This window comes from Onychostoma macrolepis, chromosome 22 (assembly GCF_012432095.1).
Source record: "Onychostoma macrolepis isolate SWU-2019 chromosome 22, ASM1243209v1, whole genome shotgun sequence".
NCBI classification, from domain to species: Eukaryota; Metazoa; Chordata; class Actinopteri; order Cypriniformes; family Cyprinidae; genus Onychostoma; species Onychostoma macrolepis.
In genome coordinates, this window is record NC_081176.1 from 1,152,585 (window position 1) to 1,177,041 (window position 24,457).

The 24,457-nt window shown below is 40.9% G+C and overlaps 1 protein-coding gene across 1 annotated transcript; it reads right to left on the reverse strand.

Moving 5' to 3' along the window:
- Window positions 1-219: 219 nt before the first annotated feature.
- LOC131531236 (GTPase IMAP family member 8-like) lies at window positions 220-24,107 on the reverse strand. The gene is made up of 6 exons (XM_058761885.1): window positions 24,042-24,107; window positions 23,464-23,502; window positions 6,950-7,519; window positions 5,954-6,631; window positions 1,743-2,375; window positions 220-1,531 (listed from the first exon to the last, which is right to left on the reverse strand). Exons 1-6 carry the CDS (start codon window positions 24,049-24,051, stop codon window positions 357-359), a joined length of 3,105 nt encoding a protein of 1,034 aa, XP_058617868.1. The 5' UTR covers window positions 24,052-24,107; the 3' UTR covers window positions 220-356.
- Between the last annotated feature and the right edge of the window lie 350 nt (window positions 24,108-24,457).

Genomic DNA, 24,457 nt, shown 5'->3' on the forward strand with positions numbered 1-24,457 from the left:
AAAGTTGTTCTAAAATAAGACATTTAATATGCACTTAGTACAGTGCAATTAAAAAATATGGCAAGTGCATAAAAAAGCAACTTAAGTGCATTTCTCAAGTGTATTTCTGTTTCATCTGGACTCTATCATCTTCATGTTTGAACTGAAGATAATCTTTCTCTCTCATTTAAGTCTCTGATTATAGTCATCCCATATTTCCTGTACTTTTCCTTTCTTTCTCCATTTCTTCTGCTATTTTTTGTCTTGCTGTTGTTTCAGTTTCTCCCATTCCTCTCGTTCTCTCTTCAGCTCCTCTCCCATCTTTCTCTCTTGTTCCTCTCTTTCTTTAATGTAACTTTTTATACCGTTCTCTCTCCCTAAATCCCTCTTCTCTTTCTCTCTTTATCATGATCCTGTCTTTCTTCCTCCATCATCATGTTCATTCTCTCTATCTCTTGTTCAAGTTTCTGGTAATATTCATCCCATGTTTCCTGTTCTTTCTTTCTCTTTCTTTCATGCTCTTCTTCTCTTCTCTTTCTGTCTTTATCATGATTCTGTCTTTCTTCCTCCATCATCATCTTCATTCTGTCTATCTCTTGTTTAAGTATCTGATAATATTCACCCCACATTTCTTGTTCTATCTTTCTCCATTTCTCATCCTCTTCTCTTCTTTGTATTTCCTGTTGTTTCTGTTTCTCCCATTCCTCTCGTTCTCTCTTCATCTCCTCTCGCAGCTTTCTCTCTTGTTCCTCTCTCTCTTTAATGTCTCTTTTATATTCGTCTTCTCTTCTCTTTCTCTCTTTGTCACGATCTTCCTCCATCTTCATCTTCAACCTCTTTTTCTCTTCTTCATGTTTTTTCATAATTTCTTCTTTTTCTCTGTTGACTTGCTCCACTTCCTCCATCAGTATCTTCTTTTCTTGTTCTTGTATTTCTCTCTCCATCTCTCTGAACATCTTACACAAGTAGTAACTCCCTCCATTTGCTTTGACCATGTTGTCTATCTTCTGCAGTAGATCAGTCACCTGTGTTCGGTCTCCAGTCTCATTATTAAACACATGGAATCTGTTTCCACACGCTTCAGTCAGGTTTTTAAGGGTAGATCCTGGTTCTCCCAGATACTGTTCAATGATTTTGTTCTTCAGAAAGTCTCCTCTGGTGAAGAGCACTATGGTGTACTTTAAAGAGTTTTCACCAAACGTCTCTTGGATGATCTTCACTGATTTTTCCTCTTCTTCAGTGAATCGTCCCAGTGGTATCAGTAAGAGAAACACATGTGGTCCAGGCAGGATCATGTGGATGCAGTTGCTGATTTCTCTCTGGATCTCCTCATTAGTCAGATCAGTATCAAACAGTCCTGGAGTGTCGATCACAGTAATGTGTCTGCCGTTGATTTCAGCTGTTTCTCTCTGACACACTTTAGTAATAGATATTTGAGAAATGTCTGATATAAATGCTTTTCTTCCTAAGATGGTGTTTCCAGTTGAACTCTTCCCAACTCCAGTTTTTCCCAGCAGCACAATCCTCAGTTCATCGTCTTTTTCTCTTGAATCTAAAGACAGATCAAAGAAAAAATACATTCCAAGTGAAGATCAATTATCCAGATCATTAGAGAATGTTGTGTGCAATTTATACTGAAACATCATATGCTAATCATATTGTTTCTTCTGATCTCTGCAAACAATGTTATTCTCTGACAAATCTGTGTAGACTTTAGCAATCATGAAAAAATGTTTAATTCATGCAGGTTTGCAGATAATTACATTGTGACTGAAACCATTTCTCTAACGAATGGATTTTCCTCTTCATTTCATCAAATTTCTGCAGTTTCTCCATCTGTGCCTCCATCAATGTCTCTGTGGAGAAACAAACACCACTATTTTCCTCAACTATCTGCTCCAGTTTCTCCATCAACACAGACACTTGTGTGTTCAGGTCAATGAACTGATGTCGTCCTCCTAAACTCTCAATGACAGACTGTGTTTCTTCATTTAGTTCTGCTGTCTGATGCTCTGGATTCTGCTTTATGAGGATCATGATGTGTTTGTTGATTCTTGAGCTGAATATCCTCTGGATCTCCTCTATTTCTGCTCTGTCTTCATTATTAAGTGGAGCATCAGGAATGATGAAGATGAAAACATGAACTCCAGGATGACAGAGAGACACACAGCGGTGAGTCTGACGCATCACTTCCTCCTCTGAGAGCTGAGTGTTGAACAGAGCTGGAAGCTCCAGCAGACTGATCAGACGTCCATCAAGCTCCACGTCTCTCCTCACACACTCTGAGCTGAGCTCTGATCTTCTCTCGCTCTGCTTCAGGATCAGGTTTGAGATGAAGGATTTTAATCCTCCGTTACTCCCACACACAACCAGATTCAGAATCAAACACTCTGGAGCTGTGTCAAAGGAATAAACTAGTTAATGAATAATACTGCATTCACATCTTGTCAGAATTACTTCAGTCTGGCTACAAAAAGCATTTACAAGCTGTGATACTTGCCAGAGGGCTGTTATTAAGTACTGACCATCTATCTTAGACTCCCCATGTTAAAATGCCCAACTTTACAGCATGTTTACAGCCTGGTTCAGAAAATGATTTTGGTCTATATAGCTAATTTTGCCCTTCATGACAACTGTGTGGGGGGGGGGATTTTTTTCTAACTCATCCGTTTAAATTATATTAATCCTTAAATTTCAGCATAATTAAGGGGCGTGGCCACCTGAGTGACAGGTGGATTGCCGCTGCTGTCAACACCGTCGCACTAGGCGGGCTTGATTTCAGTAACCAGCTCCACCCACGTCCTGCCTTTTTGCCCATTTTCGATTATCCGGGAGTGACGCGATGCCAAGATGGCGACAGTCGGCTCCGCGCATTTTGAGCTTCAAAAATGCTCTTCAGAAAACTACGGGTGATGTCATGGACACTACGTCCATTTTTTTTTTACAGTCTATGGAAGGAACATCACAACCCTAAACAGCAGCAGCTGTGGCAATTCTGTATAAATACATTTATATTTGTACAGTACATTTATCTGTAGAAATGTGTTATATGTAAACTGAAAATTCACAGTTGCTTGCTGTAGAAAAACAACAATAAAACATTTATGAATGTGTGGTGGTGGTGATAGGGGAAGACAATAGAGTGTGTAAAAATGAAAAAGCAATGGTGAATTTTCGTTTTACATGTTACTTGAACAGTGTGAAGAAATACTCTTTGAGAGAAGCAGCCAATCAGCGGAAGTTGAAAGCAGTGTGTAAGCACATTTATTTCTTCTTATATTAGTTTTTAGCACAGCTATCTTTGCTAGGAAATGCTTGTTTTTTTTACTGTGTTGAGATGTGCTGAAGTCGCATTTGGTCTCGTGTTATATTGCGTACCTTGTCAGTTTCGAGCACTTGCTTGGCCCCTTGTTGTGTTAAACAGTATTAAACGTTCAGCTGAATTCAATTACAGTTTGTCACACGGGTATAGTTTGTCATGGCAGCCCTCATGTGAAGACCGAAAAGTGTAAAGACCATCGACTCTACCGTGCAACTCCACCGAGCAACGACGCCAGCAAGGGACAAAAGTATTGCTTTTTATTCATCCTCTTTCCTACAACTTGTTTCACAGTTTTTTTTATATGTACTATATGTTTCCATATCCCTACTATTATTATCACTCACAAACCATGCATCACACACTGTAGGCAGCGCAATCCTGACAACCTGCACATTTTGCCTATGTCTGCTAATACACTACTTTTTTTTCTATTGGTCTCTGGAATTGCCAGTTTGCAGTAAACAAAGCAGATTTCATTACATCAATTGCTCATCATTCAAGGCTCAACCTCATGGCCCTGTCAGACACCTGGATCAAACCAGAGGACACTGCTTACTCCTGCAGCACTCTCCAATAATTTCTCATTTTCCCACACTCCCCGTCTGACTGGAAGAGGTGGAGGTACTGGTCTGCTTATATGTAATAATTGGAAATTTAATCCTTTACCATCTCTGGGTATTAACAGCTCCTTTGAATCACATTTAGTTACTATCACCCTCTAAAAATCTATTTTGTAGTTTTTTTATCGAACCCCAGGACTAATAGGTATCATCTTAGATGAGTTAGATGTGTTACTCTCAACCTTCACAAAAGATGATACTTCTCTAGTTATGCGTGGAGACTTCAATACCCACCTAGATAAACCTCAGGCTGCAAACTTCCACTCTCTGCTTGCCTGTTTTGATCTCAAACGAGTGTTAACTGCGGCTACTAACGAATCAGGCAGCCTACTGGACCTTATTTACACACAACACCACTCCAATGATCATGTGCTGGTTACTCCACTGCACACCCTCTTAAACTCAACATGGTTCCTGACACAAAGCATACTCCTCCAAATATCATCTTTCGACGTAACCTATGCTCACTCTCACCCTCCCGGCTTTCTGCTATGGTTTCATCTTCACTTCCTCCCCCTAAACATTTTTCATCACTTAATGCTAACATTGCCACTGACAATCTCTGCTCAACACTTATGTCTTGTTTAGACATAATGTACCCATCTTTTCCATGTCAGCCTGTACCACCCCATCTGTCCCTTGGCTATCTGATGTTTTCCATGAGCATCATTCTAAACTCTGGGCTACAGAGAGGGTGTGGCACAAATAAAAAAATCCTATTGACCTTAATCTCTATCGGTCACTCCACTCTTACTTCTTTGGAAGACTGGCAAAAGCGGCTTCCAAATTGCCAATACTTATCTTGTGGATCTGCCCGCTGCTTGTGATATGGGTAACCACCAGATCCTCCTGTCAAACCCTTTTATCAAAGGGCATCTAAGGAACTGCACTCCAGTGGTTCGAGTCTTACCTCTCAGATAGGTCCTTCAAGTTATTTTGGAGGGATGAGGTGTCCAAGTCACAACATCTAGCTTCTGGGGTGCCTCAGGGCTCAGTTCTTGGACCACTTATTTTCTATGTCTACATGGCATCACTAGATTCTGTCATTCAGAAACATGGCTTTTCATATCACTGCTATGCTGATGACACTCAAAACTCTACCTCTCATTCCATCCTGATGATCCAATGATAGTTGCTCGCATCTCAGCTTGTCTAACAGACATTTCTTGCTGGGTGAAGGACCATCACCTTCAACTCAACCTTGCTAAGACAGAACTGCTTGTGGTTTCTGCAAACTCATGACATCACAATTTCACCATCCAGCTAGGCACATCAACCATAACTCCTTCAAAGACAGCCAGAAACCTTGAAGTTGTAACTGATGATCATCAAAATTTCTCAGACCACATTGTTTAAACCGCCCAGTCCTGCAGATTTGCTTTATACAACATTAAAAGCATCAGGCCCTTTCTTTCAGAACATGATACACAACTTCTTGTTCAAGCTCTTGTATGCAATGCTCTCTTGGCAGGTCTTCCAGCCAGTTCTATCAAAACTCTATAACTAATCCAGAATGCGACAGCAAGAGTAGTCTTTAAAGAGCCAAAAAATAATGCATGTCACACCTCTCTTCATCAGTTTGCACTGGCTGCCAATAGCCACTCACAAACAATTCAAGTCATTGATGTTTGCCTACAATTCCATCACTGGCCCTTTACTTAAATGCACTTAGACTTGCGTTTTGTAAGTGAATGCCGCATGCAAACAGCTGTGACAATTGCACCTACAGTTTAGAGAATGTTAAGACTGTTTCGAAAATGTGCCAAAGTGATTGAGAAAAAGTAATTAGTAAGCAATAAGTAATAAGTAATTATTCAATAAAGTGTCAGTCAGCTAGTAAAACAAAATAACTGTTTTTTTTTTGTTGTTTTTTTTAATTATGCAAGTGCTCAACATTTTAACTGGAACTTTAGTGTACATGGTTATATAAATAACAGCCCAGAAATAACCATTAGGGAACTTTCTGTATAAGTTATTTTTAGGTTATTTAAAAAATAATAATAAATACAGAGAAATAAATTAATCCACTCACCCAGTGTCTTGATCTTCTGCTGTAACTCTTTGATTTCATTGTCTCTCACTCTCAGTTTCTCCTCTAGTTCATGTCTGACTCTCTTCTCTGGAGCTGTCATATATGTCTGAAGAGAATAGGGTTCAGTCTTCATGCTCTCTATACAGTCAAACAGGGCTGAGATCTGTCTGGAGTTTCTCTGGTCCTTTAACCCCATCACATCGTACCAACTCCCATAGAGACTCACAACACTCTGAGATTCTGTGGATTCTACAAAATCTATCACACTTTGGTCAACATTGAGTTCAGTAATGAAAAGCACCATGAAGTGCTCATTAGAATTAAATATTCTTTTAATCTTCTCCATTTCTGCATTGTCTTCATTTGTAAGTGGACAGACAGGAGTAACGAGGATGAAATGATTAACTCCAGGATCACAGAGAAACAGACAGCGGTAAGTCTCCTGCATCACTTCCTCCTCTGAGAGCCGAGAGAGAGCTGGAAGCTCTAGTACACTTATCTGCCGTCCATGAATCATTCCCTCTCTCTTCTGACACACTTTACTCATCTCTTTCTGAGGTAAAATTTTATTCATTGGTTTAATTATTGTCCCTCTAAACATTCTAGACACTGAGCTCTTGAGTGTTGAATCGTTTCCACACAGCACAATGTTCAGCTTTGGTTTTCCAGTAGTCGTCACTGAAAACAATAGAGACAGCAGACTCAGATGTACACTTCCTTAAACATCAACTAAAATATTACATTGTTCAATATGATTAGATTGCACTATTTATTTATTTTTGTAAACTGAAGGCTACCTTGTCAATGTCTTAATTTCCTGTTAAAAAATAAGGAATTAAGACAAAAAAAATAATTAGTTTTTTCTTCTCTTTTTTTTAACCAAAACAAAATGGATTAGTAAAAAAAACAAAAACAAACAAAAAAAAACAGTAGTGCTACTCATTTGTCTCCCTGCCTCTACAACACTGTAACCATTACAGGACAAAAATCCATCACCTCCATCCTCATACATGTTGCAGATGAGATATTCTTTGTGTCCTTCCTTGAGCATCTTCTCCATCCTTCTGAACAACTCAGAGCGCTGTCCTGGGTTAATTGTATCAAACCTAAAATGTCTTCCTCCACACTCCTTTATTAAATTATAAATGGTGTTATTCCTAGAAGTGAATATTGATCCACGTGTCTCTTCATCAGTAGTCACTGCTATAGTGTGTTTCATGGCCTGCTCACTGAAGAGGTTCAGCACAGTTTTCACTCTCTGTCTGTCCTCCTTGTTGAAGTCCTTACTCTGCAGTATGAGTACAAACACATGAGGTCCTGGAGCAGATAGAGACACACACTCTCTCACTCCCTGTATTATCAGATGGTGTGAAAGATATGGCTGGAGCAGGTGAGTGTTGATGACTGTGATGTGTCTCCCCTCCACAGCCCCACTGATTCTCTTACTGTGCTGCTTTGAATAAGATGCAGATTCACTGCGAAATGCTTCTGCACCCAGTATAGTGTTTCCCACTTGGCTGTTTTCTGATCCATTCTTCCCCAGCAGAACAATCCTCAGATCTCTCACTGAAAAAGAGCGCAAACACACACTCACATACACACTGGTTTCCATGATTTATGGGTTCCTTCCATAAGCGTTATGGCTTTTTTTACTGTACTCTTTACCTAAAGCCTACCCAAGAAAACTTTTTGCATATTTACATTTTCAAAACACTTCATTCTGTATGATTTATATGCTTTTTTTGGATTTTGGATATGACCATCTTAGTGGGGACATTTTGTTCCCATACTCAGTAAAATAAAAAATAGTGATACAATTAAATTTTTTTATTATAGAACAGTCCTGGACTGTAGTGATGCGCGGATGGCGGTTACATCTGCGAGCGCTGTGGATAATCCGGGGGTCGGGTGGGTCGGGTAATAAAATATTGCATTTTGATTATTTGCGGGTGGATAAGATAAATCATTAATCATGCAAATATTAACTACATTTTCTAAAATATGAACGTGTTTTAAATAGGATACAGAAATTGAATAAACTGTAAATCAACATATTAAAGTTATTCAACAAAACATTATTTAGTCAAGAGCAGTGAGGGATTTCTTCTGTCTTTTGTTGTTTGATTAACATTAATGACAGACAGCACAGCTTTATTAGGCTGCTGTCAAAAGACCTGTTTCACGGATCCAATACTTATACATATGCGTTTTCTTTCACAACTTAAGACAAAACTGACAATGCTTATGAGGATACTCACCAGGACAACCATTTTGACATTATTTTGTGTATTTGGCCACTTAAGCGCAACAAGCTTTGTTTGTTTGCAGCGCGCGCTTTGGGTGTGACTGCAGCGCACAGAAAAGTGCCTCTGGAGCGCACGAGTACCGAAAGACTTAAAAAGACGTGCAAATAATACATTTCTGTGACGATGCAACAATGACCGATTAGGCAATTGACAATTCTGTGAACTGTACCAAAACGCTATCTAAAGCGTGCAGCAGCACTAGATGCGCCGATGTGAAGAGAAGGTCAAAGAGAGAAGACACGGTACAGCTGAATCACTAACGCTGTTTTCAAATGACTGGTTGTGTGAATTTATTTACTCATCTAACCTACACACTATATTGAATAAATGTTTTACAGGAATTTCACTCATTTTAAAGTCGAAAGCTACGGGAATATATGCGCAATCCCACACCAAAATTCAGGACCTGATTAAGCATAATTCTACTGTACATAGAATTGTGAAACATGACTTTTCCAAAACTTTCTGGGTTTATTTATTTTTCCAAAACTTTACAGGCCAGGAAATTACTGTTTTAAAATTCCATGACTTTTCCAGGTTTTTCATGACCGTATGAACCCTGAATGTGACGATCGGGTGCGGATCGGGTGCGGTTATCTAAATCAGACAAAAATATAGGTGCGGGTGGTTGGCGGGTGGATAATTTATTTGAACCTGCGGATTCGCATGACGTTTTAGCTCATCCGCGCATCACTACTGGACTGTCATTTAAAAGTAATTAGTTATTAGTTAATAGCCTATCTAATTGGTCAAGACACCAGATGGGATGTGTCCAGAAGCCGAGTTTAAAAACTCAGGACACCATCAAATTTTCTCTCCTCTCTTTTTCTCTCTTCTTCTTTTTGCCACTGTGTTTTGACGCTGCTTTTTAGCGCTCTTTGAGCATGCTCTGACCTACAGGCCAGTTGCTTCTTAACACCACGATGAAAAGAAAAACCACCTAGTCTTGTTACATACTTTCTTTTATTTTAGTTTCTCTTCCATTGAGAGTTACGTGTTCTCAGTTTAAGTTTTGCCACCACGCCTTGTCTCCAAGTTCAACTCGAGCCTGTGACCGTCTCAAAACTTCAACCAGACCAACTCCTCATCTCCAGCCAACGCCCAAGACATCCCTTCAACGACTAGTGAACTTCCAGCCAATCGGCAACTTGGGAAACCCCTTTTCCTGCAACAACTACGATGACAGAAGGGAATCCCTTAATACAAAGGCAACGCAACGCAAGTAACCTCCAGATTCTAACTGAGCTGGTGCATTTAATATAAATTTTAGCCTCATTGAGAAACTCAATGCGAGAGTTAAATAAGTGATTGATGGTTGTTCAGGTCTATGCAATAGCCCATATTGCTGTAAACTTGGGATATCACATTTTCATGCTCTTAAACTCATCCTGTCCTCACTTTCTCTCTTTCTGCAACGTGCGAATGTGTGAATGCATGTGTTCATGTGTTAGATGTTTCGAAGTTATTCTGTTCTCTTATAATAGGGCTAATGGCGGTGTTCTAGAGAATTGTACTGGCTGTCATGTTACTGTCACTGATTAAGACAGGGAAGGACGGCAGCCTGGGGTTTTCACCCCAGTCTGTAAAAGTTTTATGGAGTGGGTTTTCTTTATGTTAATGGATTTTTAAAGGCAGACTTGAGATAATTCATTTGCAGTGGTATTACTTTCTCTCTTTTTTGTTCAGTTCACTTATTTGTTTGTTAGTAATGACTGAAATGAATATACTAAGTTATAATGTCAATGATTTAGATGGCCCCCATAAACGCACAGGCTTTTTAGAACTATTGTGACGAAAAAAGGTTGACATTGCTTTAATCCAGGAAGCACATTTGTGGAAGGATGATGTTCATAGATGCAATAAGAGGCAATCACATCATCCTCAAGGGACCCAGGTCATCGGATTGGTCCATTGATCCATTGGAAATTGCTGCATGGACTTTGTCTGTCCCCTTTGAGGTGTTTCTGTATGCATGTGTCACCTTCCCCATATTGCACTCGGTACATGTCTACACTTTTTCTTCTTTTTTGGGAGTGCTCCGCATTTTCTCTTTTCTGGTCTCAGCTCGCTCGTGACGTGTCATTCCTATTGGAAAAGGATGTGGTTTTGACTACGGATCTATTCTTCTGGGATGGCTTTTCTGGATTGGCTCTGTCTCCGCAACAAAGGAACTTACTTTTAACTGCTCTCACTGCTGCATGGTTTTGACATGGTTTAATCGTTTGTTTCTTCTTTTTGATGTATAATTTATTTTGTATTCATGTATATTAGTTATTTTTCAGTTTGCCTTTAAATAAAATAAAAAATAATTGTTCACAAAAAAGTATGGCACAGCTAGCCTGGAAGCTAACCCCGGACAAGAAGTTTCACAGGAAGTGGGGAAAGCGAGCCTGGCTAAAGGCCTCACCATTCAAGATCTCTACCAAGTATTTTCCTCACGAATATCAGATCAATAACGAATAAAATGAATGAAATCAGACTTAAGCCCAAAGTATACTTCGTTTTTGTATGCGTACGCTAACTTATGCGTACAATAGAACCTGTAGCCTTTCAAAGTATACGCCATTTGATGTTGGGCTTGAACGCGGGTGATCGACACATGCGCTCTAGATAGCTTCATCCATCTGCTCTATTGTTCCTTGTAAGCTTTGATGGATAACATTTTTTTTTTTTTTTACTTGTTTAAACTAAAGCTGAGCTGTCTCATACCATCTCACTCACAAATGCTTATCAATGTGAGCTCTATTTTGTTGTTGTTTTTACATCTGTTTAGTTTTGTTTTCTACTGTGAAACATCGGCGTGGGACAGTGTTGCCACCTTGTGGAACAACTGATTACTGCAAAACAAATTCAATGTGCATGTGCGACCTGAGCGTACAAAGTACACATGGTTGCAAAAATCATGTGGTGCATAAGTAAAAATTGTACAGTATGAACATACTATTCTGATGGCGGAATTCGCGTCATGAGCACTGTACGCTGACCCTCACATACGCATAAAAAGTGAAGCATACTTTGGGTATAACAGTCTCTTAACAGTCTCTAAGTTGCCACTAGCACAGTTGCATGATATTATCAACTCTGTCCATCCAGATGGAATGTTTGTTGTTGCTGTAAAAGATTTAAGAGATGATCATTAAAAAAATGTTTTGTAAATAATTAAAATGTTGCATGATGTATAATAATACACACAGCACACATTTTACTCATTAAGATAATTATTGGTGAAGGAATAATTATCTGCAGTCATACACACATTATGTACAGTTTGTCTGAGCTGTGCATTCAATGTTGACTAACTACTTGGCGGAGGAAGAATTTTTTGTTCAATGCAACTTAGATTAGATTAGATTCAACTTTATTGTCATTACACAAGTACAGGTACAGGGCAACGAAATGCAGTTTAGGTCTAACCAGAAGTGCAATAGCAGCAAGTGCATGATATACAGTGGTTGAATAAGTGCAGGACAAGGATATGTACTGAATATATGTATAAATATATATAGAAAGATGGTTATTACTATAAACAGAATTTACAGGTGAGTATGTATAGTGAATAAATATACAGATGGCTATTACTATAAACAGAATATACAGGTGATATGTACTATCAATATAATATATATACAGATGGTTATTACTATAGACAAGGTGTAAAAGTGCAGTGGAAATGATTGCATATTACAATTAGACGACGGTGCAAAATGCTAATGTAAACATTGATAATGTAAACAACAGTCGGCAGTGCAAATGAGTATAGTCCAATTTAGGTATGGTAGTGCAAGATACAAAAGTAAACAGTTGTTACTGTAATAAAATTTACATTCAGTAGTGCAAATAAGGCCGATGTGAGGTAGGGGAGAAGAGTTAACAATATATGAGGAAGTGGATCAACGGGGTTAGAGTTCAGTAAAGAGACAGCTCTGGGAAGAAACTGTTCTTTAATCTGCTGGTCCTGGTCCGGAGGCACCTGAAACGCCTGCCGGAGGGCAGGAGAGAAAACAGTCTGTGGGCTGGGTGAGAGGAGTCCTTAAGGATGCTGCGAGCTCGATGCAGACAGCGTTTCCTCTGGATGTGTTCGATGGCAGGTAGTGGAGTCCCTGTGATGCGCTGGGCAGTTTTCACCACCGCTGCAGTGCCTTGCGCTCCGCAACAGAGCAGCTCCCATACCATACTGTGACACAGTTGGTCAGGATGCTTTCTATTGCGCAGCGATAGAAGTTCACCAGGATAGCCGAGGAGAGCTGATTCTTCCTCAGTGTCCTCAGAAAGAAGAGGCGCTGGTGAGCCTTCTTGACCAGGCTGGAGGTGTTGGTTTTCCACAACATGTCCGCCGAGATGTGGATCCCCAGGAACTTGAAACTGGAGACACGCTCAACAGCCATTCCATTGATGTGGATGGTGTCGTGTGTGCCTCTTGACTCCTTCCTGAAGTCCACGATGAGCTCCTTCGTTTTGGTGGTGTTGAGGAGCAGGTTATTTTCAGTGCACCATGTGGCCAGGTGCTGGATCTCCTCCCTATAGGCAGTCTCATCGTTGTTACTGATGAGGCCAATCACCGTGGTGTCGTCTGCAAACTTGACGATGGAATTAGATCCATACACAGGCTTGCAGTCGGAGGTGAAGAGGGAGTAGAGAAACGGGCTTAGCACACAGCCCTGTGGTACACCAGTGTTAAGTGTGATGGATGTGGAGCAGGTGAATCCTGATCGAACATTCTGGGGTCTGTTGGTCAGGAAGTCCAAAATCCAGTTGCACATTGAGGTATTGATGCCCAGGTCTCCAAGTTTGGCTATTAACTTGGTTGGGATGACAGTGTTGAATGCTGAGCTGAAGTCAACAAACAGCATACGTGCATAAGTGTTCTTATTGTCCAGGTGAGTGAGCACAGAGTGCAGTGCCATGGAAACTGCATCCTCTGTGCTCCTATTGCTACGGTAGGCAAACTGGTGTGAGTCCAATGTGGATGGTAGAGAGTCTTTTAGGTGTTCCAGGACCAGCCGCTCAAAGCACTTCATGACGATGGGTGTGAGTGCTACAGGGCGGTAGTCATTAGGGCACCTCGGACTAGAGTGTTTTGGCACTGGCACAATGGAAGTGCATTTAAAGCATGTTGGTACGGCTGCTTGGGCAAGAGACAGGTTGAAAATGTCTGTAAAACCCCAGCAAGCTGCTCCGCACATGCCCTGAGAACACGACCAGGGATGTTGTCTGGTCCAGCAGCCTTGTGCACGCTGATCCGGCTCAGTGTCTTGCAGACATCTGTGGAGGAGAGTATGATTGGTGGGTGGTCAGCTGAGGGATTGAGCTTGGTGGCAGTTTCTCTGTTGTCTCTTTCAAAGCGAGCATAAAAGTAATTTAGCTCGTTCAGGAAGTTGACATCAGTGGCTGCGGGGGTGGAGTGGGTGGGTTTGTAGTCACTGATGGCCTGAATGCCCTGCCACATGCGTCGAGGGTCAGAGTTGGAAAAGTGTCCCTCTATCTTTAGCTTGTAGCAGTGCTTGGCCTTTTGATGCCCCTCTTCAGGTTTGCTCTGGATGTGCTGTAGGCTTGTGCATCTCCTGATCTGAAGGCAGTGTTGCGTGACTTCAACAGGAGTCGCACTTCCTTGTTCATCCAAGGCTTCTGATTTGGATATGTGGTGATCTGTTTCTGGGTTGTAACACTGTCAATGGTGATATTGATATGATCCAATACAGAGGAGGTGTAAGAGTCAATGTCTGTGTGAGCGCCACTGGTGGCTTGAGAAGCAAACATACTCCAGTCTGTGTGTAGAAACCTTTCCTGGAGTGTGGAATCTGCCCCGCAGGCCACACCTTGATGGTCTTCACTGATGGCTTCACACGGTTGATGAGGGGTGCATATTTGGGGTGAGGAACAAAGAAAGGTGATCTGACTGTCCCAGGTGGGGAGGGGTGTCGCAACGTAAGCTCCAGCCATGTTTGTGTAAACATGGTCTAAGGTTTTGTTTCCTCTGGTGTGACAGGAAACATGCTGGTGAAACTTGGGTAGCACTGACTTTAAGTTTGAGTGATTAAAGTCACCTGCAACAATGAAAGCCGCTTCGGGTGATCAGTCTGTTGTTTACTGATGGCTGCATGAAGTTCTTTCATAGCAAGCTTGGCATCAGCATCCGGGGAATATAGGCTGCAGTTATAATGGTGGAAGTGAACTCCGCGGTAGATAAACGGTCTACATTTAACCATGAGAAACTCAAGGTTAGCTGAACAATGACTCCCAACAATAGCAGAGTTTGTGCACCAAGCTTTGTTAATGTAAATGCACAATCCACCACCTCTGGTCTTACCGGAGCCATCTAATGTTCTATCCGCCCGAGTGTGTGGCGTCCGCTAGCTCAATAGCGGTGTCCGGTATTCCGCTATTTAACCAGGTTTCCGTGAAGATTAGGACGTTACAGTTCAAAAGTTTCTTGCTGTGTGTGATGCTGAGTCGAATCTCCTCCATTTTGTTCACTAGCGACCGTACATTGGCAAGGAAAATGCTGGGTAAAGAGAGCGGTGTGGTGTTAGCCTTAGCTTAGCTCTTAGTCCTCCGCGCTTCCCCGCCTTTGTTTACGATCTCGACGCCGCCTGCGAGCACTTCCGCCCGGCCGGTAGGGTGCATAGCCTCGGGTGTCCTAGCGATCTCAGGAAGGAGTCGAAGATTGTCCATAAAAGTGTCGGAAATTGCAAACCGATATCCAAAAGCTCACAACGGGTGTACGATGTAAAGGCACAGCTGTTCTGCACGAACAGGCCCGAGATGAGTAAGAAAAATACCGCAAAATCGCAAAATCTGGAGAGACCCAGAGCCTCGCGATGTACTCGCGCCGCCATCTTGGGAAGGTCTTTAACTTACTAGACTTTTGTTGCTGTGTTACTTTTTGGGAAACTTTGCCAGGTATGTGGTAACAGTTTTAGGCTATAAAAGCAATTGTTTAATTAAAAAGCACCATAATACAGGAAATGGCATCTGCTCTGGTACATCTGCTACATCTGGTACTTGGGGACATAAAAATTAAAAATCCCCAAAAATCCCATAGGGTAAATACAACAGAAAAAATATATACAAATAAAATAAACAATATAGGGCCAGTTTTACTAACACCTTGCGCCAACGCAAACCTTCTTTTGGCGTTAAAATTGTATTGTCAGGTTTTACTAAAGATGTGCAGTGATGAATTAGAACTGAAAAGGCGTTGACAGTTATGTTTGCACCTGACCTGATTGAATATGCATTTGTTGGAGTTTCCCTTTCACACGCAAAATGGCCTCTAGAACCAGGATTTTTCCCAATTTTTTTTTTCCGGGGGTGGCGGTAGTAGGGCTCAGGTTGTAGAGGCCAGGGTGGGGGCTGGGGCCGCGGCCTCGGACGCAGATCCGCCATGGCCTCATGGGTTCCCTGATCCGCCATGGCTCCATTAGTTTCATCGATTAATCCCCTGCACCTGTGTTTTGTAATTATCCAGTGTATTTAGTTCCTGCCTGTTCAGTTCTCATGTGTCTGGTCTACTCTTTATGTTCCCTGTGTTTCTTTGGTTTATGTTCAAGCTTTCATGTTGGATTACACTGCAAAAAAATTATTTTTTTATTTAGATTTTTTCTCTTGTTTCCAGCCAAAATATCTAAAAATTCTTATATCAAGAAAAAGTCACAATTATTGTCATGTTTTCAGAAAAAAAACAAGTCAAAATTGAGTTTTTGCTTGGAACAAGAAAAATAATCTGCCAATGGGGTAAGAAAAATAATCTTGTTTTTTGTTTGAAATAAGATTATTTTTCTTAACCCATTGGCTGATTATTTTTCTAATTTTTTAATTTTGACTTATTTTTTTTCTAAAAACAAGACAATAATTTTGACTTGTCTAGAAAATCCTTCTTGATATAAGAATTTTTAGATATTGTTTATATGTGTGTTTTCATTTATTAAAGACTATTTAATTTACTCCTGGTCTCCTGCATTCTCCCTGTAACACCACAGTGACAACAGGTATGTTAGGTGCAAATTTGAAATGTAAACAAGTATGTGTGTTAAATAAATAAATGTATAATAGTAGTAGGATGTAAAATAACAGTAGGATGCTGTCACAGAATGCACAGATCTAATACACTGACTAGCATTCGATTAGGCTACTTTTCAAACTGTTTATGTTCACTTAAGACATAACGGACTGTGTTTAGTGAAAACTCACCAAGACTGACATTTTGACTAAAACAAAGCGCAAAGTAGCCTATACGAAAGGCTGTATACAACAATCACATTACATGATTTGACTGATGTCATGTAGAAAGGGCGACAGTGTACCACATTAAAGGAAAGGAACATTTTATGTTTTCGTAACCACTGGCCAAAATCAAAAACAAAACTAAAATTTAATCATCTTTGAGAGCAAGGGGGCCCCTGGTGTTTGGGGGCCCTACGCGACATGCCCGTTTACCTTTTCAGGCAATACAGAAGACCAGCATGTGTGGGGAACAGGTGAGTTTCTGTCTTACTATATCTATAATTAACCATTTAGAGGTTTTCACAAAGCAGCCCTACTACAATGTCAGTGAAATTCACAGTAAGTGCTGTAAAGTTGTTAACATGATTGATTAGTTAAAAAATCAGTAGTGACATGGCTAAACATTTAACTAGGCTGTCTTTCCCTATAAAAAAAATAATCCATTCTCTGTACCTCTTATCCTCTGTTGGATCGCGAGATAAAGAATATATAGGCTACATATGTTGATACAATTGTTCAGGTGTATAAAAATATATCATATCACAATATATTGTAATACTAAAACAAAATGTATTATGGATAGCGACAATATTATGTATTTTTAGCTAAGCAAAATGATGCATATTTCTCTTCTGATGTAACTCTTGTCCTATGAATTGGGGAGAAGGATCAAGTTCATGCTGATTTAATATTGAATTTAGCATTTTAATAAACAATGGTTTACCAGTATTTCAGAATGATTTTAACAATGTAATGATTAGAAAATAATATTTGTGGTCAAAGACAGTGCCGGCGTGTTTTGTCACGTTTTCTTGATTACCATGAAAATAACGAAAAAATACAGATACGAGTATGGCATCGTTTGAAACTGCAAAGGGTCTACTTTTGTTTGTATATAGTCATAATAACAACAAAACAATGTGCTTTTGTAAAATAAAGAAAACATAGGGTGTGCTCTCTGCCGTCTCAGTCTCCAGGAACTTTCTTCACAGGTACATGAATAAAACAACCTGAATCTCAGTGAATATGTGCCTCACATACATAATACATATATGTATAAAAAGCTTGAAATGTCAAATTCAATTTGAAAATAAATATTCTCTGATTATATAATCCGTATGAAAGTAAGGAGAGGTACAGTTTCTCCTGTCTCACCTCGTTATCCTTAATGTGATCACACCTCATACGGAGCGCTTTGTTCACATGTTAGTGACCTGATGTCAGCCAGGTGAACGTAGATGCCCCTGAAAAATGGCATCAAAGCATCAAGCTTCATCATAGAATTTAGCCTACATTCTTTTTCTGTGCGTTGGATGATGATGCGTTACAAAGGTGAAGACACACTCTGGACAGCGAGGAATCTGCTCAGAGTGACTCAGATAACGAATGTTTGCATTTTGAAGAGCCACTAATATAAATCCCGACAGTAGCCTTTTATTCTTATCTTCATGAGTTAAAAGGTTGCTCGGCTATATATAAAAAGCTACATATTTTTAGATGGATTTTTCCAAACAGGCTATTGTCAGACTAAAATCTGCAGGTATTGAGAGTAAAATATTGGTTGAAATATGAAATATCTTCTGACAGGCCACTTTTAGTTTTAAATGTTGTACAAGGCGTGTATTGTATATAAACTATGTTATATATAAACATAAATATGATAATAAATTATGATATCCTATCCCTTATGAAAATTAAAGTTGGTTTTAGTAAAAGTGCGGAAACCATGTTTTTTTGCAGGTCACCATTTCTATAATGGCAGCTTTACTACAAATACCATGATATTTAATTAGTAAAACCATGGTTAATTTTCGTGAGGGAATTTTAATGTTTAGGTTATATTTTGGTACACTTATATAGCTGAATCACAATAATAGTTTAGCCTAGGTTTAACCTTATTAGGTTTGTAGTTTTATGTATAGAAGCTCGCTTATCTATATTCCGCGATCCAACAAAGGATAAGAGGTACGGAGAATGGATCAGTTTTTTTGAGGGAAAGACTGCCTAATTATATGTTTAGCCATGACGCTACTGATTTTTTAACTAATCAATCATGTTAACAGCTTAACAGCACTTATTGTGAATTTCACTGACATTGTAGCAGGACCGCTTTGTGAAAACATCTAAATGGTTAATTATAGATATAGTAAGACAGAAACTCACCCGTTCCCCACTCATGTTGGTCTGCTGTATTTCCTGAAAAGGTAAAAAGGCGTCTTGAGAGACTAGCGTAAATTGACCGACATCACCATCTGCTGTTTTTGGAAAAGGAAGTTGCTCAATTTGAGAGAAAATCAAGCCAATTTTCCTCATAAAAAAGGCAAATGAGTCTCACAGTTGTAACACACAATACATATATTTGTCCATACCTCTGCATTTTCTCTCAAATAGAGTTTTGTATTTGCAAATCACTTTGTGTTTGTTTGAAAGTCGAGTTTTTCTTTGCAAAGTAGATAGTGTTTATTTGCAAAACGCTGGATTTGATTGGTAAATATTGTCACAAAATTCGCTCCATAGGTGACACGCACCTTTTGCACCATTAACCCACACAAAGCAGCTGGACCAGATGGTGTGCCAGGACGAGTCCTGAGAAACTGTGCTGGTCAGCTGACTGGGGTCCTCACACACATTGTTAACCTCTCCCTGTCCTCTTTCATAGTACCAGTATGCTTTAAAACTTCAGCCATCATACCAGTTCCCAAGAAGTCCATGACCACTTGCCACAACGACTACAGGCCAGTGGCACTCACTCCCGTCACAGCTAAATGCCTGGAGAGGCTTATCCTCTCCCCCATCAGGAATTACATTTCTGCAAACATGGACCAATTGCAATTTGCTTACAAGGCAAAAAGATCGACAGGCGATGAAATCTACATGGCTCTGGAGCACCTGGAAGAGACTAACACCCGTGTCAGGATTCTTTTTGTAAACTACAGTTCAGCATTTAACACCATATTTCCCCACAAACTAATCACAAAACTATACCTCCTATGGTCAGTGCAACTGGATCTTAGGGTGCTTTTCCACTGTACGGCACGACTTGGCTTGGCTCGCTTTGCTGTGGCTCAGTTTGCTTTTCCACTGCAGTTTAGTGCCGCTTTTCTTTAAAACAAGTCACATAAAAAAGACATGCGAACAAATGATACTGCGGTGGCTGTTGCTGACTATTTAAATCTAGCGGGTTTGGTGTTTCGTGTCGCAAATCCAATGATGCTGGTAGTGACGATTCTCTCTGACCAATCAGTGATCTGCAGTGTTTACATGTCACATCCTCTCACCGCGGACAGAACCTGTTTGCACTTCTCCCCTCAGGCAGACACTACAAATCTATGTGCACTACTAGAACATCTAGGCATAAAAACTGTTTTTTCCCCCATGCCATCTCCAGCTTAAACAGCTAACGCATGAATCATTACTTGTGTTCTGTAATTCATTCTCCATCTTTAATCATTTCCTCTTTCTCAAGTATTATGTAAATACATATGCATTTCTCTGTATTTATGCAGCTGTATATAGAGTAAATAATGCACAAATCTGTACATAAATATACTGTTCATACACATTATTATTATTATTTATTGTTGAGTCTTATTATTTAAATGTTTTTCTGTTCTCATGTCAAATGTGTATGTAAGTATGTATGCATGTATGTATCTACCAGGAGCACCTTAAAGAGACTACAACACATTCCTCGTGTTTTTGCACACACCTGGCAAATAAAGCTAATTCTGATTCTGATTTAGTATTGGTGTGGTTGGAACCTCAACCAAGGTGGACCTAAAAAAATGATTCTTAAAAGCATCTTGGAGGTGTCACGGTTCTGTGCAGTGCACACACAAGGAGCGAGCGAAGACGAAGGTTTAAAGGGAATAAGGTATTTAATATAACTTCAGATTGAGGAGGTTCACACAAACAGGGTAACATAAGCAATAACCGACAAACTAGAACTCAAAAGGACAGCAACTAATATAGTGGAGATAACGAGTGGCAGACAGGTGAACACAATGAAGGTGATTAACTGATAATTGGACAACGGCAGAAACTAGGTCACACATGGGGAATGAAAACACAAACAAAAGTCCATAACTGTGACAGTTCGCCCCCCTCCCGGAAGGCGCGACCCCGCGCCGTAGAAGGGGAAGGAGATGGAGGGCTGGCACGAATGGGCAGGAGGAGGTTCAGGAGGTGGCCGGATGACCGGGAGGAGGACGATCCGCAGTGTCCCGGGTGGTGACGGAGGAGGGAGCCAGGGAGAGAACAGAGGGACCCAGGGCGGATCAGACGGAGGGAGGAGCCAGGGAGAGAACAGAGGGACCCAGGGCGGATCAGACGGAGGGAGGAGCCAGGACGGAGACAGGAGGGACTTGGAGCAGGAGGAGCCTGGCAGGACCCAGGCCACAGCCATGATGACGGCCCATGGTGGAGCCGACGGAGGGAGGAGCCATGGAGGAGGAATGGCCGCCGACTCCAAGGGGCCGACCGACGGCGGCAGAGCAGGTGGAGGAGGAGCCCGAGCCGGAGCCGGAGAGCAGATGAGTCCGGGCGAAGCCGAGGATCCGGAGGGCCAAGGTGGAGCCGAGGGCTCTGGCGACCGAGGCGGAGGCGGAGATCCGGAGGTACGCGGCGGAGCCGGAGCGACTGAGGACCAAGGTGGAGCTGGAGGGAGGGAGGAGCCCAACGGAGCCGGTGGGGCGGAGCAACGAGGCACAGCCGGAGGAGTGGAGTCCTGAGGCGATGGCGGGATGACGACCGACCAAGGCGGAGCCGGAGGGACGAAGGAGCCCGGTGGAGCTGGTGGGCCGATGGGCGACGGTGGAGATGAGGGAGCTAGGAGCCGAGGTGGAACCGCTGGGTCGGAGGGCCGAGGTGGAGACCAGGACTCAGAGGCTGGAGGCGGAGACGAGGGATCCCCCAGCCACGACGCCGATGGAGACAGGCAGACCCGCGGCGAACCCACCGCACAGATGGTGGGCTGAGGGTGAGCAGAGGGGCTGCCAGGATGCAGCGGAGGCGGGGCTAAAGTAGCCGGGATGATAGGAGGAGGCAGGAGAGGGAGGGTGGGTGGGTAATCCAGGTAGGTCGGTAATTCGGGGAAGTTAGAGTTTTCAGATGAAGGCGTGAGCATGGAAGGCATGTCTGCATGATCTTCCCAATTTATCAGGTCCCCAGAGTCCTGCGACTGCTCACCCTCAGTGGCGGTGCAGTGGGAGGGGCTTTCTTCGGCACCCTCACGCTCCACTGTAACTCCCACTGTCGCGTGCGATGTCGCGGCTCTCGCACCTGATCGGACGTTCGGTGAGGCTCTGGCTCCGGGGCAATCTCCAGCTCAGTCGCTCCTTCTTGCGATGGCTCATGGGTTGCTATGGGCTCTGGCTCTCCGTCCGCGGTGGGCTCGGGCTGACGCTCTGCGGCTCGGGGTGATGATGGGCTGGGCTCTGGGTCAGGAGTGGGACTGGTGTCATCGTCCTCGTAGTCCACGGTCAGTGGGGATCCACAAGACACCAGCACCCACTCCACAAAGGTGGCAAAATCTCCTCGAGGACCATCTCCGGACAACCGCGCTCTGCCCTCGTCGTTCAGGCTCGTCCGGTAGAACGTGCAGAGGCAGTAGTCCGGGTAGTGGGTGTAGTTGGAGATTTCCACGAATAGTCTCGTATGGTCCTCGAGGGAAAGGCTCCTCTGCTCCAGCATGAGGAGGAGGCAGGCAGGGTCATTCATGACAAAACGGAAAAATAAAAACTGATGAAAAACGGAAAACAAAACGAGGGGAAACACGCAGCTATGCTTTACTTTTGTTGTGGTCGGTTATTCTGTCACGGTTCTGTGCAGTGCACACACAAGGAGCGAGCGAAGACGAAGGTTTAAAGGGAATAAGGTATTTAATATAACTTCAGATTGAGGAGGTTCACACAAACAGGGTAACATAAGCAATAACCGACAAACTAGAACTCAAAAGGACAGCAACTAATATAGTGGAGATAACGAGTGGCAGACAGGTGAACACAATGAAGGTGATTAACTGATAATTGGACAACGGCAGAAACTAGGTCACACATGGGGAATGAAAACACAAACAAAAGTCCATAACTGTGACAGGAGGTTTCATTCCAGACAGACTGGATGATGATGAGATCAGATCTCTGCGTGGAGCACAAAAATATCACTGGATTATTACAATTAATGGCAAAATAATTTTTGGAAATGTAAACTGATATTTCCTACTGACACACTACAGTAAAAGATAAAAGTAACTGGATTAAAAACAGTTTTTGTTGGTGAAAATACTAGTGGCTTACAACTTTTGCACAGTAGTGTACTTCAATAGAATAGTTAGTAGTGTACTAACAGAATAATAATAATAATAATAATAATAATAAGGTGTTGAACAAAACAGAGCACATAGTCATGGTGCCTTAGTTCCATTTTCATGGACTTTTGGTTTGTATGTTCCTCTTTTCCTTTGTCCTCATTACTGTTTCCTTTGTTCCCATATCTAATTTGTGTCCATTACTTTCACTTCTGTCTAGTTTAGTTCTTCATTAGGTCTTTTGTATTTAAACCTTTGGTTTGTACATACTCATTGTCTAGTATTGTCTTTGTGTTTTGCATGAAACTGTTACATTTTATCTGCCACATTGGAACTTTAACTGGATGCATTTGTTTGTTAATTTTATTTATAAAATAATGATGTGAGTTTAGCACACAGCATGAATGCAACAACTCAACTTATAGCTACTTATAACTCAACCTACACTTTTCATAAAAAATAAAAATAAAAATAAAAATAATGTTTGATTATCATTATTATTATTATTATTGCAATGTGAAACAGCATTTATATTTTGGCGTGAACTAATACTTTAACTGTTACAACATTGTGCAATGTTAATATTATTCACAGAACTTTTATAACCTTTAAGAGATTTACCCATTTTGTTTCATAAAAGGAACACACAAATGTTTGTGATTTAATTTACTTACTGTTAGGACGGACAGATTCTAGACTTCTACATTTTGCTGCTATAGTGAAAAGAAAAAAATAATTCACACACATACAGAGAGAGAGAACAGATGGTTTAATCATTATAAATTAGCAACAATTTGTGCACTGAAAAGCTGTGACTTCAAAATGTTTGCAATTATTAATTAGAATAGAGTACAGGACAATGTGCTGATGATACACAGATCAACACACAATGGTGAAATAATGATTTTCCTTATCTTCAGAACATCTACAACGTGTTGAAATTAAATTTCAACTTAATGATCTATAGCTTCCATAAAAATATTAATCAATAGGCTATTTCCACAAATCAACAAAGATAAGTGGAAAGAATCGCAGAATAATAGAGACAGCCTCGCACAGAAGTTTAGTTACAAATTTTAATTTCACCAGTTCCTGGTGTTCAGTGCCACTTTTAAACATAAGTGTAAGTGTGCAGTGAAATATAATTTAATAAACCAAACAAAATAAATGAAGTTGCCTACTATTTCATTGCAAATTAATAATTCATTGAGAAAACGTTGCTGAAAATATTTGTATCTAATCTGATTCTTACCTGAAGCCATTTTAACAAAAATGCCTTGAAATAAAAAGCAAAAGAATAACTCTGAACTAATCAGCGCCACGCCTGCAGAGGTTGGAAAAGACTGATTTTACATTTGTTGAAATGAAACTTCTTGCATTCAATAATTTTCTTTTTTTAAAACAGAAATGAGATAGGGGAAATGCGGTTTCTTCTTTACGTTTTCTGATGAGTAAGCAGATACAAAGTCATTTTCATTATTCAAGATCCTTATTTCATTAAAAATCATAGAAATTATATACAACTTATTTATATAAGTAACTTACTTAAAACATGAATCTGAATAAAATATAAATCTAAAATGTTAATTTCTCCAGGACAATTAAAAAGACTTTTTAAACAATTCAGTATTGTCTTTTCCTTCTGTCTTTTTTCTTCTTCTGAAACTT

Coding starts and splice junctions, on each gene's coding strand:
- LOC131531236 (XM_058761885.1), bottom strand. Junction 7,520..23,463: donor AGAATCTGTCCGTCCTAACA/GTAAGTAAATTA, acceptor GCTCTTTTTCAG/TGAGAGATCTGAGGATTGTT. Junction 1,532..1,742: donor GAAATGGTTTCAGTCACAAT/GTAATTATCTGC, acceptor ATCTGTCTTTAG/ATTCAAGAGAAAAAGACGAT.